We start from the raw sequence: 17,630 nt of genomic DNA on the forward strand, positions 1-17,630 counted from the left end.
CACATAGTATCCCCTTGTTCTGTTTGAACGACTGCCACTTGGTTCCATATGAGCACAATTAAGTGTTCTGGAATTCCCCTTCTTTGCAATGTTATCCATAACTGGTTATGATCCACACAGTCGAATGTCTTTGCATAGTCAATAAAACACAGGTAAACATCTTTCTGGTATTCTCTGCTTTCAGCCAAGATCCATCCGACATCAGCAATGATGTCCCTCATTCAATGTCTTCTTCTGAATCTGGCTTGAATTTCTGGCAGTTCCCTGTCAATGTGCTGCTGCAACCGTTTTTTAATTATCTTCAGCAAAATTTTACTTGTGTGTGATACTAATGATATTGTTCGATAATTCCTGCATTCTGTTGGATCACCTTTCTTTGGAATTGGCACACATATGGATCTTTTCCAGTCAGTTGGCCAGGTAGCTGTCTTCCAAATTTCTTGGCATAAACAAGTGAGCGCTTCCAGTGTTGCATCCGTTTGTTGAAACATCTCAATTGGTGTTCCGTCAATTCCTAGAGTCTTGTTTTTTGCTAATGCCGTCAGTGCAGCTTGGACTTCTTCCTTCAGTACCATCCGTTCTTGATCATATGCTGCCTCCTGAAATGATTGAGCATTGACCAGTTATTTTTGGTACAGTGACTGTGTATTCCTTTCATCTTCTTTTGATGCTTGCTGTGTCATTCAGTATTTTGCCCATAGAATCCTTCAGTATTGCAATTCAAGGCTCGAATTTTTCCTTCAGTTCTTTCAGCTTAAGAAATGCTGAGTGTGTTCTTCCCTTTTGGTTTTCTAATTCCAGGTTTTTGCGTATTTCATTATAATACTTTGACTTCTTGAACTACCCTTTGAAATCTGTTCATTGCTTTTACTTCATCATTTCTTCCACTTGCTTTAGCTGTACTCTGCATTTAAGAGCAAGTTTCAGAGTCTCTTCTGACATCCATTTTGGTCTTTTCTTTCTTTCCTGTCTTTTTAATGACCTTTTGCTTTCTTCATGTGTGATGTCCACGATGTCATCCCACAACTCATCTAGTGTTTGGTCATTAGTGTTCAGTGCATCATATCTGTTCTTGAGATGGTCTCTAAATTCAGGTGGAATATACTAAAGGTTGTACTTTGGCTCTTGTGGACTTTTTAAAATTTTCTTCAGCTTCAACTTGAACTTGCATGTGAGCAATTGATAGCCTCTTCTGCAGTCGGCCCCTGGCTTTGTTCTGACATGATTTTGAGCTTCTACCTTGTCTTTTTCCACAGATGTAGTCGATTTAATTTCTGTGTATTCCATCTGGTGAGGTCTACATGTTCAGTCACTGTTTATGTTTTGAAAAAAAGTATTTGCAGTGAAGAAGTCATTGGTCTTGCAAAATTCTATCATTTGATCTCTGGCATTGTTTCTATCACCAAGGCCATATTTTCCAACTACTGATCCTTCTTTGTTTCTGACTTTCACATTCTAATCACCAGTTATTATCAAGGCATCATCTCGATTGCATGCTTGATCAATTTCAGACTGCAGAAGTTGGTAAAAATCTTCAGTTTCTTCATCTTTGGCATTAGTGGTTGGTGCATAAATTTGAATAATAGTCATATTAACTGGTCTCTTTATAGGCGTATGGATATTATCCTATCACTGACAGTATTGTATTTTAGAATAGATCTTGAAATGTTCTTTTTGACACTGAATGCGATGCTGTTCGTCTTCAATTTGTTATTTTCGGCATTGTAGACCATACGATAGTCTGATTCAAAATGACCAATACTAGTCTGCTTCAGCTCACTAATGCCTAGGATAGCTGTCTTCAAATGTTCTGTCATTTTTGACAACTTCCAACTTTCCTAGATTCATATTTTGCACATTCCATGTTCTGATTATTAATGGATGTTTGCAGCTGTTTGTTCTCATTTTGAGTCATGCCATGTCAACAAATGAAGGTCACAAAAGCTTTACTCCATCCAGTTCGTGAAGATCAACTCTACTTTGAAGAGACAGCTCTTATCCTAGTCATATTTTGAATGTTCCACTGCTATTCATAAGGTTTTCACTGGCCAGTGTTTTTAGAAGTCAGGTCCTTCTTTCTAATCTGTCTTAGTCTGGAAGCTCCGCTGAACCCTATCTATCATGGGTGACCCTGTTGGTATTTAAAATACCGTTGGCATAGCTTCCAGCATCACAGCAATACGCAAGCCACCCCAGTATTACAAACTGATAGATGAGTGGTGAAATTCATGTATATCTATATAAAATGTACAGACTCACTCAAAGGCCTACAAGGTTTTAAAATCAAATGCAACTACAAACTATAGAATTATTCTTGCACACAGAATCATAATTTTTTTTTTTTTGTAACTGGAAAGGACCTTAGGGATTATCTTGTCCAACTTCATTTTACAGATAGTTTAAGCAGGCAAGTTTGTAGTATTAGAACAATTCTTTACTTTTATCCTTTTGAAATAGGATGTGAGCTGCAATGAGATTCAAACAATACCATCCCAAATTGGTAACCTGGAGGCCTTGAGAGATCTTAATGTAAGAAGAAATCACTTAGTACGCTTGCCTGAAGGTAAGAAGCTGTGAAATGATTGTTTTACAATTATTTTTTTAATTTATTTTAAAGATCTCTCAGACTAATAGGCACAGACAAAAATGTGTAAGAGTTACAGACAGCGTTGGAGATGTAATGGTTTAATAGTGTTATCTGTTTTGTTTGGATTTTAATTTAGATTCTTCAGTGAAAAACTCTTAAGTATAGGTCTTATTTTTGAATCTTGTCAACTGAAGTAATCTGTAATTCAGGTTAGGGTTACTGGAAATTTTAGGAAGCATAGCTATTTGGGGGAAATGTAACATGTTTTTGACAAAGGGATAATTTAATACAGTGAAAAATATTCCCACAGTTATCACTGACTTAAAAATGGACTTTGACCTGAACTTAATAACTTTATCCTTCATTGTAAGTATTCATACAGAGGCTAATTAACTGTGTGGAGGTGATGTGTAGAGGGAGTGTCTACTTTAGGTGACTGGCTGTCTTAGGCTGACTTAAACTCATTTATTTGTATTTGAATGGTAAAAATTATTAAACAAATTAAGTACAATTTATCAGTCTCTCAAAAATATGGAATTTATGAAAGAAGAAGATGTAAAAGGAAGTGAAAAAGGGGAGAACCAGTATTTTATTGTATTCAGAATATGTTTCTTTAATTTTATTATGGAAAATTTCCTATTTAAAGATAGAGAGCAAAGAACCTCTGTGTGTCATCTGTACCTTCATCCACTTTCCCCCACCCTATCTTCTAGTAATTTGAAGCAAATTCCAGAAATTCATCTGTAAACGTTTTAGAATGTATACTTCAAAGATAAATAAGGACTCTTCAGAACGTGTTTTCATGACAGTAATTTTCTAGGTTCTTGTACAAGACAGGAGCCCTGGTGGCGCAGTGGTTAAGAGCTTGGCTGCTAACCAAAAGGTCAGCAGTTCGAATCCACCAGCTGCTCCTTCGAAACCCTGTGGGGCAGTTCTACTCTGTCCTGTAGGGTCACTATGAGTCGGAATCGACTCAGCGGTAACAGGTTTTTGTTTTTTTTTTCCTACAAAACATGACTTTTAATGTACAATAAATGTCAAATTAACTAATAGTGCTTTGGTTTTCACTGCACAATCCCAGTGTTTACAGCAGTTGATGCAGGATGTTCTGCCATACTGGTACATGCTCATTCTACCATACTGCTGTAGCTTTGACATTTTGGATCCTAAGTATGTCAGAGGGGGACTTTTCCAGCCCACCTTTATACACTCACCATAGCCAAACCACCCAAAATCCTGATCATTTTTCCTTTCCCTAGGCTTGTCAAGGAACCTTCATACCTTTTATCTTCAGGGCCTTCCTCTTTTCCTACTGGTTTTACTTTTCACAACCTTAAGAATGTAAATGAAGGCCCTCAGCTGACCTGACCAAAATCATGACACAGGATCTATTAACCCAAAATTTCCATCTAGGATTACCCCCTACTGAGGACTCACCTACTGTGCTTGATCTTTAAAGGCTCACTCATGTAACAGTATTTACTCAATATGAAATCAGTTAATGAAAACATTGGGGTTGTTTTGATGAAAATGAAAATTGGAGGTTTTAGATGTCAATTGTAGTCTAATCGTTTTATCACTTAATTTATTTCTGCATCTTGTTTTGATTGCATTCTGTCAAGAAATTTGTGAGTCACACAAATGGTTTGAAATGGTTTTAGAACAGCTTACTTTTTAATTTCAATATATTCAGTTAAACTGAGATGGCAGGAAAAGCCTTATTTCAACACCTACACAAACATGAGTTAATTAGGAAGTTCGTGTTAACTCATTGGTGGTCTCTAACATGTTACAATTGGGTAGATAACTTGTCTACGTGATAAGAGATATTAACTCTAGTTTTTAAAGACATTGTTTGGTTTCCTGTGTGGTATCTGTTTCTTCTGAGTCCCTTTTTTCTGTTGGTTGGTTGGTTTTGATTTCTGTGTTACTTGTTGGGGGCTTTTCTAAATGTGTGTGAATCATGTACTGTATAGGACTGATTAGAAGTTCTGAGTATACTGGGCAGGAATTACATAATGCTAATTATGCAGCAAGTTAGGAATTTGGGGGAAACTCCGTCTTAGTATCTGATGGCTTTCATGTGGAACTGCATAGTTTTTCCAGAGAAAGATGCTCCATTTCTTCTACACTTGTTGTTTGTGTTCCTGTACTGGCATTCTAGAAGCTGGGGATGGGGCAGAATGAGTTGGGAAGTGCTAAAGTCTCACCATTAAGTGCATAGACTTTCATTTAAATCCTCTGTTTTCAACTGGCAACTCAACTAGTCTTTCCGTTGTGCCTGGCATCCCGGAGTTCAGACCTTTCTGATTACATTTCACTAAAGAATAACTTACTGGTTCCTGTGGGGATTGAGAGGGGTGGTGCCCTACTGTGTGCATTGGGGTTAGGGACCTAGGCATCTACCTGTTCTTTACACAGACTTTCATCTAATGCCTCTGTTATCCCCCTTTTTGTGGTATCAGGACCTCAAATTTCTAAGACTTACTATACTATTGAGGTCAGATAGCTTGCTTTTCATTAGTATTCCCATCTGTAGGCAACTAGATTTCATTTTACACCACTTTGCTTCATTTGTTAATCACTTTTTTTTCCTCTTTCTATCATCCAAATATTCGGTGATCTCTCTCCTCTCGGTCCTTGCAGGGTTATGTCTTTTTTATTCCTTTATTCTAATTTTAATTATACTTTTAAGAGAGAGTAGAGGTCAATACCTGTATTTAGCTAGAAGTATCCTGTAAAGATTGTCCATTTTTAAAATATTAATTGTTCATTTTCATTTCACCACCATACAGAGCTGGCAGAGCTGCCTTTGATGCGGTTAGACTTCTCCTGCAATAAAATTACAACAATTCCTGTTTGTTATCGGAACCTCAGGCATCTACAGATGATTACCCTGGATAACAATCCGCTACAGTCTCCTCCTGCACAGGTAAACCATAGTCGAGTGTGAAATATGTTATAAACGTCTTTGACTAGAGAATCAAATTTAAATTTTATTTTACATGTATTTATCATTCTGTTGGAAATTAAATTCTTTAAAAATAAATTCACACACATGTATTCTTTAGAAGTCTTAAATAAATGGGATGGAAGTTAGAAGATGTTTCTAGAGGTCTTTTTCCTTTCACTAAATTGGCATTTTTTTAATGAGGAATTCTTCTGTAAGTTTTTCCTAATAAAATTTGAGTTAATTTCTTTTTTGTAAACCTTGAATGTAGACAACATAAATGCTAGAGACAAATAAAAATTTCAGAACTGAGGATTACTAAAGCGTTTCTTATGAACATTGTTTTTGTACCTTTCTGTTTTCTAAAATTATAAGCCCCTCATTTAGCCAGTTTGGTCATTTGTTTATCAGTCACTGAAATTAAATTATTTACTAATAAAATAATTATAAGGTAGCTTTACTTATGGGTTCTAGACATCCTACAGTCTGTTGAGTTTTGGCCAACTCATATTTTTTCACCATAGCTTTTTTTTTCCTCAGCAGTTTATTGATGATCTTGTACACGCCTATGGTAATTTGTATGGCAACTATAAATTTTATGAGTAAAACTTCATAAATATAGAAGGATCTCATAATCCTAATGAATTTATGCTTTGACTTCTAAAAAAGAAGTCAACAGGTACCAACCAAATACATATAATTTTAATATTTGATCATTTCCTGCTCTTCTCTTACGAAAAGCAAGGATAGGAAACATAATTGTACATGATAGTTGGATTCCTAAAAGCAAACATTGCCAGTATAATCCATGGGAGAGCTTTGAGTCCCTGAGTATATAAAACTAATCAATGTGATAAGTTTACTTGGTGTTCTAATATTGGTTGTAATCATAAATTATTTATTTTATATGTTACTGAGACCTATTAATGACTAGAAAAAAAATGTGTATTGACATTAAAAATACCTGAAATAACACTGAACAAAATAATCCAATTTGTTATAGCAAGAATATTAGCTTTTTAATTTTACTATACGTTCTTCATAAAAATACCTTCTATTCTCAGTTTACATTAAGTAAAAGGCTGATTATGATAAAAAGAAACATATTTCAGATAAGTAGTAATTTGGTTACATTTATATGTTACTTTATTTAGATTTGTATAAAAGGCAAAATCCACATATTTAAATACCTGAATATACAAGCTTGTAAGATTGCTCCAGATCTGCCAGATTATGATAGGAGACCCTTGGGTTTTGGCTCCTGGTGAGTATGTTCTATTCTTTTATCTGTCACATCCCATCTCGCAGGGAATCCAATAAATTAGATCCTGAAATCTGCCTGAATGTTCGGCTAAGGGAAGCAATCTATTTTAACGCTCTTATTCTCAGAATGCTTGTATTAAGTGTAAAATTGATTACATTGATCTGATAAAGTGTAGTTCTAAGGCAGGGTTTCTCAACTTTGGCACTATTGGCATTTTGGACCAGACAACTCTTTGTTGTGAGAAGCTGCCTGGTATGTTATATTTAACAGCATCCCTAGCTTCTACCCACTAGATAGCAGTAGTACCCTCCCAGTATAACAAGTAAAAATGCTTCCACACATTGCTAAATGTCCCCTGGAGGGCCCAGTCACCCCCAGTTGAAAATCAGTGGTCTGACTGATTTGAATACTAACCTTAGCTCTGCTACTAACTAGCTTTGTGACTTAAGGCAAGTCATTCAAACTTTTTGGGCTTCATTTTTGTCAAGAAGTGAAGAGATTAAATTTGATAATCATTAATGTCACTTCAGGATATTTGAATCTGTGAATCCTTCAGTTACATTATAACCCCTGATATATAAGGCCATCTACTTGGCAAATCCCAGTCATCTGGAACAATCATAAATAACAGGAATTAAATCCAAAAGACCTTTAAATAGGCAAAATAGATGCTGCAGTGAAGGTACAGTAATGCTCATGGATTTTACTCAAAAGAGAACTCCTCAGACCTTTTCTTGATCCACTGATCCATTCCCATTGAGTCGATTCCAACTCATGGTGACCCCATAAGAAGACTGTCAAGTCTTGCTTAAGGGCATGATCCTAATTGTCCTGCTTCTCAGTGTCCTGATCTAAAACAGATTAATATATTTCCATTGTGGTAGAGTTTCTAAATGGAACAAACACAAAAAGTGGTTTAAAGGAAAAAAAGAAAATTCTAAAAAGCAGATGCATACTAAACAAAAATTCAAGTTAGTGGTTAACTCTGAAAGGAAGGGAGAAAAATTCAGTGTAAAAGGGGGGACAAGGGGGCTTCAGAGCTATTGATAACGTCCCATCATTTTTTTAAAACATGTCTACTAGTGGTATTCTTTTATATCTACATGATATATTCCATAATTTTACTTAAAAAAAAAAAAAAAAAGTACTGCCATCGAGTTGATTCTGACTCATAGTGACTGCATAGGAAGAGTAAAACTGCCCCATTGGGTTTCTAAGGCTGTAATCTTTACGGAAGTCCACTGCCACATCTTTCTCCCATGGAGCAGGTGGTAGGTTCAAACGGCCAACCTTTCAATTAGCAGCTGAGCGCTTTAACCACTGTGTCACCAGGGCTCTTTTATAATTTTAATAAGATACGTAGAAGTAGTAAAGCTCTAAAAACATTGCAGTTGGACATCATTAGGTATATATGCAAAAAAAACCCTGCATGTTTCAGTAGTATTTTAAGATATCACTGTATTAACAAAGCATAATACAATAATTGATGTCCATTAAGAAAATGCTAGGTTATATTAATTATATATCACTTCCAGAAAAGTAAAATATGTATTATAGCTTAAATTTTTTCATCAGAAATGATTAAAGTCAAATATGTAAGTGTTTTATGGTATAAAGGGGTAATCTAAGCTATCTGAAAATTTCGCTTATACAGAACACGATTTGTCAGGTAAATAAAGTAACGAACGTTGTTGTTGTTACATGTCGGCAAGTCGATTCTGACTCACAGAGACCCCATGTGACAGAGTAGAACTGCCCCATAGGGTTTTCTAGGCTGTAATCTTTACAGGAACAGATTGTCAGGTCTTTCTCCTGTGGAGCTACTGGGTGGGTTTGAACCACCAACTTTTTGGTTAGCAGCGAGTGCTTAACTGTTGTACCACCGGGGCTTCTTAAATAAAGTAATGCTCTGTAGTCAGAATTGGTTTCTGCCATATAAGACTGTATTCTGCATGAGACCACAGACCATGCCTGTTGGCTTCACCATTGTATCCCTACCTCTGTTTAGTGTTTGGCACAGACAGTAGATGGTCAACATATATTTACGGAGTGAACGAACAGATGATTTGGTCACACGGACGTTATTTTCCCCTAGCTTTCCTCTGCTTAAAGCCATCAGAAACAATCTTGTAATGACATTCTAGTTATTTTGGTTTTGTTATTAGACTGAAGATTTGCATAGACGCTATGAGAAGAGTATTAGAAACACCAGCTCTGATCTGGTAGCTTAAGAATAGAATAATGTCGTTGTTGGTATATTTATACAGATACACAAGGAGACAGCCAAAATCATACATACCTACAAAATGTTTCTATGAACAATATCCTCAGTTCTAACATTTTTAACTCTGAGAGGACTGAAAGCAGATATGTGATGGTAAGGAGGACATAAAATCTACAGTGTTGAAAGATGGTGGGGATTAGGTCTGACATATTCTGTGCTACATCAAGGACACTCTTAGAGGATTTTAGCGGCGGAGAGAGTATGAGGAGACCCAGAACACTATTGCCAGAAAATTTCTACCTTCTCCATTCATTGTCTCCCTTTGTTTTTCACCATTTTCTTTTTTTCCTCCTACCTCAATAGCTTATAGTATAGACCTCTTGTTTCTTATTTATTGAAGAAAGTTTTGATTTTTCTATTTTAAATTTTCATTAAAAGTGTTCCAGTCCTGTACTCTTAAAAGATGTACAGCAAATAGAAGTAGCTCTTTGATTTTGTGTGTACTCTAATTTATTATATCTACTTAGAGTTAACAGTCCTTGCTAAGGAAAAGTTTTTCTCTCCCAAAAAAGCAAAGTAGAAACATTAAACTGCTGCTGCTGCCTTTGCGGTGTGACTGCGTGTGTGCGTGTGAAGGTGTGACTGCGTGTGTGCGTGTGAAGGTGTGACTGCGTGTGTGCGTGTGAAGGTGTGACTGCGTGTGTGCGTGTGAAGGTGTGACTGTGTGTGTGCGTGTGAAGGTGTGACTGCGTGTGTGTGCGTGTGAAGGTGTGACTGCGTGTGTGCGTGTGAAGGTGTGACTGCGTGTGTGCGTGTGAAGGTGTGACTGCGTGTGTGTGCATGTGAAGGTGTGACTGCGTGTCTGCATGTGAAGGTGTGACTGCGTGTGTGTGCGTGTGAAGGTGTGACTGCGTGTGTGCGTGTGAAGGTATGCCTGCCTTTGCGGTGTGACTGCGTGTGTGCGTGTGAAGGTATGCCTGCCTTTGCGGTGTGACTGCGTGTGTGCGTGTGTGAAGGTATGCTTTCAGAGGCTGGAGGCCTCTGCTGGCTTACCTCCCAAGAATAGGAGGTCAGGTGACGGGACAAGTGCAGGGCTGAGAAAAGAGATCGAGCTTTACTAGAACATCCATTTATATATTGGGGGCAGGCCACACCCCCAAGGAAACTCCCCTTTCAACCGATTGGCTGTTGACATCAGATCACAAAATGGAAGCTGATCACATTATGGAAGAGCACCTGCCAAACCACTGAGAATCATAGCCTAGCCAAGTTGACAAGTAACATTAACCATCACACCCCCTCCCTCCCACCCTGGAGGCCACTAGTATTCTTTGCTTTCTGTATGTTTGCTTATTTCATATAAGTGAGATCATATAGTATTTGTCCTTTTGCAGCTGATGTATTTTGCTCAGCATAATATTTTCAAGGTTCATCTGTGTCCTGGCTTGTATCAGGACTTTATTTCTCTTTATGACTGAGTAACATTCCATTGTATGAATATACCACATTTTGTTTATCCATTCATCTGTTGATGGGCATTTCAGGTATTTCCACCTTTGGTCTATTGTGAAAAGTGCTGCAGTAGCCTGTTTTTTTCCCAATTATAGCAACCCTTATCATATTACTTTAAAAACATAACACACTATCAAAAAAACCTGGCAAGAGACATGTGTCTTTGCTAAGAGTTAAAATAAGGCTTGAATCAGTGGAGAAACTTTTCCTAAGTGGGAAGTCTAAATAGCATAAAGGTGTCATTTCTCCCCAAAACCCCAAACGAAACCCATTGCCACTGAGTTTATTCCAACTTACAGCAACCATATAGGACAGAGTAGAACTGCCCCATAGGGTTTTTAAGGAGTGGCTGGTGGATTTGAACTGCCGACCTTTTGGTTAGCAGCCGAGCTCTTAACCACTAGGCCACCAGGGCTCCTCTCTCCAAAAAGATTACTAATTACTGATCTAATGCATTCCAGTCCCTATAATAATCCCTATATACTCATTAGATTAATCTTTTATATTTTCCATTTTCCAGAGCTATGTTACTTTATTTGCAATTGTTTCAGAACATCCTCGAAATTACTTCTATTAGTTGCATATGTAAAATTTCCTGCCTTCAACTCCTCATACACTAGTAAGTGAGATACCATTACTTTCATGTGTCACAGAGGTGCAGATTAGTGGAATTGTGTTGTAGTTAGCAGTGCATTAATTCAAGGTGTGCACATGGAGTCAGAACACCTTGGTTCTAGCTCCAGCTCACTGTGCCATTGGACAGGTCACTTAACCTCTTTGAGCCTCATCTTCCTCAGTAGTTATGAGGATCAAATGACCTATGTCTGAAAGCACTTTGTTAACCATAAAGTCATATATATAATAACATTAGACATTATAGTTATTAGCAGTTTTCTGTGATCCAGGACCCATTTAGATAGAGCCCTGTGTTGTTAAAGAGAACGTTTATTAAGCCTATAGCTCTTCAGGTATTCAGTACAAATTAGATGCTATGCTACTTTCAATCCTTAGTATGTAACTTTCTCTTCTAATTATTTTTTGTATAGTATAGAAACAACACACAAACTTCCTTAAATCATTTTATAAAGGTTACAAATTTTTTATTTATTTCTTGATGTAATGTTTCCAACTCCTTTGCAAATTGCACTGTTGTGATAACCTTTTCATTTTATACAACAGCATACATATTTTTCAGTGGTAATCTGTAGTGACGAAACAAGTTAAGAGAAAAACACAGTAATCAAAGTCACATAGCTAGCCAGTGGTGGTGCTGAGTTGTGAGTCCAGATCTTTTAGATGGCAAAACACACACACGCGCGTGTACGCACGCATTTAAAATTCCTCGGTTGACAGTACTAATTGACAGTTCATCTTCCTACTACAGAGAAGTCACCCGTGGCATTTGAATCTGTAGTATGCTGGGTAGTTTGTTAGAGACTAGACTTTCTGACAGGGCAAGAATGGAGCCTAGCAGAACTCTCCCTGGCCTCCCGAAGGCCATATTTGTGTGTAGGATGACTGGTTTCCCAGAGCGTGGGGCTTTCAGTGCTAAACCCAGGAAAGTCCTGAGCAAACCAGAGAGTTGGTCATCATGTTTGTGATAAAGATCACTTTAATCTCTGAGCCAGGGAGAGTGTGTTAAAAAGCTGAAGATAACTGAATAAAGAAGAAAATGATAGCCTAATGCAAAGATTCAATTCATTCTACTCTTTATGTTGCCCACTTAAAAAATGTCACATTAAAGTTCAGCCTATTTTAATTGGCCACTTGATAGAAGACACATTGGGAGGACTGTGAGGCTGCAGCTGCACTGTGAGAGAGGCAAGGTGGGCAGGCACCACCTTTATCACTAACTGCGTAGCAAGGATCAGCGTGAATCCAGTTACCAGCTGGAAGTGAATCCAGGCCTCACTCCTCATTGCCAGCCACTTCTGTGGCAATTCCCCTCTTTGACTCCCATCACCAGAGTTAGATCAGACCTCATCCCTGGCTATCCTGAGGCTTAGGAGTCTACATAACTTCCTGCACTTCAGACCAGCTGACCTCTCTGTCTCTTGCTTCAGACCTCTCTCTCTTCCCCTGGGACTGCGTCACAAGCTAGAAGGACTCAATCCTTCTTCATCGACTGCCCCTGCAGTCTTTATCACTCAGCCACCCAGAGCTGGGTCTCCACAGACCAACTGTGTACTGCCAGCCCCTGCTGGCTCATTGCCCCCGTGGGTTTGTTAATTCTCTATAGTGGCTCACAAAATTCATGGAGACTGTTACCTGTACTTACAGTTACCCATTTATTATAACCAGAAAAGATACAAGGCAAGGTCTGGGAGAGGTCCCAGCACAGGGCCTCCATTGTCCCCAGGGACATGATGCTTACTCTCCATGCGTGGATGTTCTCACTCATCCAGAAGGCCCCAAAGAGAGATCTCCAAGGTCCTGGGTCCCCTAGTCATTGGAACTCAATGAATATGCATGATAGTGCCTTAATGTATAGTTATGATGTATCCAGTCAGTGATATGCTTGACTGGCTGCATCACGTCCACTCTCTGCTGAAGTCAGTTCCACAGATATGGACCCTGTGTGGCTCCCACTTGCCTGGCTATTTTAGAAAGACAAAGAGCACGTTAAATGCTCAGGCCATTTGCAGAAACCAGATACAAAAGGTCAAATCTAGTTCTTTGTCCCACAATTATATAAAACAATATCCTCTAGAAAGAGTCCCTGGGAGGTACAAATGGTTAACATGTTCAACTGCTAACTGAAAGGTTGGAGGTTCGAGTTCACCCAGAGGCACCTTGGAAGAAAATCAGCCATTGAAAACCCTGTGGCGCACAGCTCTACTCTGACACATATGGAGTCACCATGAGTCAGAACTGACTTGAGGGCAACTGGTTTACCCTCTAGAAACCTGAACATCTGATCTACTTGAAAAAGTAACAGTATTAAAGTTTTACTCAGTGAATAATGAAAAACATGTATTTCTTTTGCAAACTGCAAAAAAGAAATTTTTAATGCGGTTTACATTTCTCATTAGAAAGCTTTTAAAATTTGGCCTGATTTTGCAGTGATGAAACACACACAGTACCAGGCCTTAAGGCCTAGATTCTAAACAATCATGAAAGCAGACTGATCATGTAGACAGAGGACTGAAACAAGCAAGCATTGTAAAAGATGGACTGACTTACGGGACTTTTTAAAAATTAGAGTATATCGCCCATTTTACAAATAGCACATCCTTGTCTTTATGTGTAAAATGCTTTATCCTTCAGCACAGTAAATATTTAAGCACTTAGTCCATCTTACAAGACAAACATAATATAAAATACTTTACGTTACATAATATAATTGTGAAACTACAGTGTGTTATTGTTGTGTGGAGTCAATTCCAATTCATGGTGACCCTATATGACAGAGTAGCACTGCCTCATAGGGTTTCCTAGGCTGTAATCGTTATGGGAGCAGATTGGCAGGTCTTTTCTCTTGTGGAGTGGCTGGCGGGTTCGAACTGCCAACCTTTTGGTTAACAGCCACGTTTTTTAACCCCTGCGCCACCAGGGCTCCTACAGTATAGGATTAATAACTTACCAGAAAATAATAATAGAAAAATCAACAGCCCTGGAATGGGAATTATTAGACTGCAGTATCTAAGAGAGGAGCCCTGGTGGCACAGTGATTAAGTGCTTGGCTGCTAACCAAAAGGTCGGAAATTCGAACACTAGCCTCTCCACAGGAGAAAGATGTGGCATTCTGCTCTGGTAAAGATTACAGCCTTGGAAACCCTATGGGGCAGTTCTGCTCTGTCCTACAGGGTTGCCATGAGTCAGTGGATTTGGTTTTTTTGGTTTGTTATCTAAGAAAAGAAATTCATTATGATTATCAAGCCTTTTGGAGGGGTGGGAAGACTTTCAACTTCCTATGGAGCGCACAGTGGTGGAGTGAGGGGGATTGACTGGGAAAGGATATCTGTCAGAACTTTCTGTTGAAGTAGAAACATCCTATGCCATGATACAGCTGTATGTAACAAGGATGTATTCGTCAAAATTATACGACTAAGATGTGTACATTTCAGTGCATGTAAAGTTTGCCTTAAAAATGTGCTAGTAAAAATAAAAGTAATTGAACGAGAGCATGGGGATCGGGTATAGGCATAGATGAAACAAGAATAAGAGAATGTTGATATTTTTGAATGAGTACGTGAGGGCTCCTTATACTATTCTATTTACTTTGTTTTTATTCAGATATTTTCATATTAAGCAGTTAAACAAATGTCCAGTTCTAAATAGCTAAATGCCATGAAAATGTTTATTAGTGAAATTGCATCTGTTTTATTTAAAATGTTTATTTTTAAAATATCAAACTTGGCAGTAACACCTGAAGTCATTTCTTGGCAGCCATGAAGAACTGTACTCAGGTCGCCCGTATGGAGCCCTTGATTCAGGTTTCAATAGTGTGGACAGTGGTGATAAGCGATGGTCAGGGAATGAAGTAAGTGTTTCCCCTACTCTGCATGTCATAACTCCTGACTAAGAGAAAATAAAACATTAAAAATGGAAACTGTCTTAATTGGATTCAATTTTTCATTCTGTAAAATACAGAAAAGTCAAAAGGAGTGGCAAAAATCCCACAGTTCTACCATCCAAAAATGATATTATATTTCATACGCATCTTATTACCATGTGTATGTTTACATGTTTGCTACCTCATTGTATTGTATAAATAGTCTCATGTCTTAGAGTGCCAAAACAGGGGCCGAGCCAGTTACAACTGAAGCCTGAAATTTGAGGGTCTGGGTAATCTTGAGAAGTAAGAAAAGGGGTGCAGAAGATGGGGAGACAAATAGGACTGTAGTGAACAATATCCATGTGCAAAATAAATACATAACTTTCTTAGCTAATTATATTATTTTTCTGCTTTGTTTAATTTCTATTTGTTTTTTTTAATTACAAAGGTATAATATTTTAGCTGTAAATTGGGTTAAATGGTTAAATGTGCTTTTGTTAGCTAGACTGATAATCTCTCCTTGTTTCATTGGGAGGCCAAGGCAAATTCACTTTTAGACCACAGCCCATGTGTAATTTGTAATTGGCTTCTGTAGATATGTCTGGGTGGTTGTGTATGTGAGTGTGGCTGTATTCATACAGATAACATATATGCAGATAATTTATACATGTGTGCACATTTATATAGCCATGTATACCTTGCTGTTTCTTCTTAAATATAAAATTTAATAAGCTTATATTATACCCATACCTTCAGTGCTTGTCTAAATTTTTGAAATATTTCTTTTAATGTTTCTGCTATTTTTTAAGCCTACAGATGAATTTTCAGATCTGCCTCTTCGAGTAGCAGAGATCACTAAAGAACAGCGACTGCGTAGAGAAAGCCAATACCAGGAGAATCGCAGCAGTTTAGTAGTTACAAATGGTGGAGGTGAACAGTTATTTATGGCATCTGAAGCCTTTGTGTCACGTCAGCTTTCTAAAGTCGTCTTTCTCACATTCACTCCTTTGTTGGTGTTTCTGTAGCTTCTTCACTCTTCTTTTAAAGACTTCTTTTTATATTTGATTGAAAAAAAAAGTTTTACCTTGGGATTAAATTTCAGCTTCTCTTATGTTTTCAGACTTGCGGTTAAAATACAGTGTTTCTCTCACATTTTTATTTTGGGAAGAAATTTTATCAAAGACAGTTCACCTAGATTATATCTTTGTTTGTCTTGATGTGACCACTATCTTTGAAGTACCAGTCTCCTTTTTTAAGAGTCTCTTTATTCTGTGCATTTCTGGTTTACCTTTCTTTCACCTGGCCTTGTGCTCTCCAAGGGTATCTGAATCCCAGTTTTCCTTATTCTGGCATTTAAAAATTTTTAGTTTTTATAGTTCATTTACAGGTAGAGGTGTTTCTGCTGCTTTGTGCTTCTAAGGCAGACTTTTTTTTTTTTTTTTTTTTAATTTTACTGTGTTTTAGGTGAAAGTTTACAGTGCAAATTAGCTTCTCATTGAAAAATTTATACACAAATTGTTTTGTGACATTGGTTGCGATCTCCAGCTGAGGCATAATCTTCATTTTAGCATTCTATTCAGTATTGCTCTAGTTTGAATTACCAGATCCTAATGATTAAGTTTTGGATGCTGGTTGTAAGGGAGAAATGACTTTGATTTTTTAGAAATCAGTTATATTTTCTGAGAAGAGCTTTTATGTCAGAATGATGATTTCAGTTAAGTGATTCACTGCCTTATTTTTTCTCTTACTAGCTCATATTCGTCTTTATTCTTGTCCTTACCATTCTGTTCACATATTAGTAGTTTTCTTTTTAATTTTGCTTTTATATGAGATATTTCTCTTGTCAGTTCATTTCAGTCTTAAAATAATGTCTAGATCTGTGCTGGAGCCACTAGCCACATATGGCGATTGAGCATTTGAAATGTGGCTTTTCCGAATTGAGATGTGCTGTGTTAAATACGCACCAGATTCTAAAGACTTTGTATGAAAAATAGAATGTAAAATATCAAAATATTTTACATTGCTCATGTGTTGTGAAATAATGTTTTGGATATATTGGGCAAAATGTATTGTAATGTCACTTGTTTCTTTTTACTTTTTCTTAAAGATGTAGCTACTAGAAAATTTAAAATTATATATATGATTGACTTTTGTGGGTTGCATTCTATTTCTCTTGGGCAGCACTGGTCTACATAGTATTTAAGTGATGCTGTGTTCTTAGGAGGTGGTCATAATATGAATTATTTATTAATTAGTTAACCTGCAAGTTGTAGCACATTGAAAAAAATACATTTATATACCTGGTTTCTAATATGGATGTAGAGTTGTAACCTTTCCATTTTTTTTTAGCTGTTAAACTGTTAATAACTCAAAATTAATTTCATATTAATTGCAGTTACAGAATTATTTATAAATAATTGAATTAGAAAACTAGATTGAGAAATAGGTTTCTTCACATTTGCTGTTTTCAGCATCTGCAACTTTTAGACAGTCTATAGAACATCATGGAGTCCCTGGATGGCGCAAACAGTTAAGTGCTCAGCTACTAACTGAGAGGGTGGTGATTTGAATCCACCCAGAGGCTCCTTGGAAGAA

General features: G+C 37.4%; 1 protein-coding gene across 1 annotated transcript in view; it reads left to right on the top strand.

Annotated features, from left to right (window-relative positions):
* Window positions 1-17,630, top strand: part of LRCH3 (leucine rich repeats and calponin homology domain containing 3) — a 107,416-nt gene that overhangs the window by 41,673 nt on the left and 48,113 nt on the right. Inside the window, exons 4-8 of the mRNA XM_023728678.1 lie at window positions 2,458-2,563; window positions 5,383-5,519; window positions 6,692-6,801; window positions 14,927-15,020; window positions 15,845-16,044. Of these exons, the coding sequence (XP_023584446.1) occupies window positions 2,458-2,563; window positions 5,383-5,519; window positions 6,692-6,801; window positions 14,927-15,020; window positions 15,845-16,044 (647 nt within the window). The remainder of the gene's footprint in view (window positions 1-2,457; window positions 2,564-5,382; window positions 5,520-6,691; window positions 6,802-14,926; window positions 15,021-15,844; window positions 16,045-17,630) is intronic.

The sequence above is a fragment of the Trichechus manatus genome, unplaced genomic scaffold, assembly GCF_000243295.1.
Source record: "Trichechus manatus latirostris isolate Lorelei unplaced genomic scaffold, TriManLat1.0 scaffold00026, whole genome shotgun sequence".
Classification (NCBI taxonomy): Eukaryota; Metazoa; Chordata; class Mammalia; order Sirenia; family Trichechidae; genus Trichechus; species Trichechus manatus.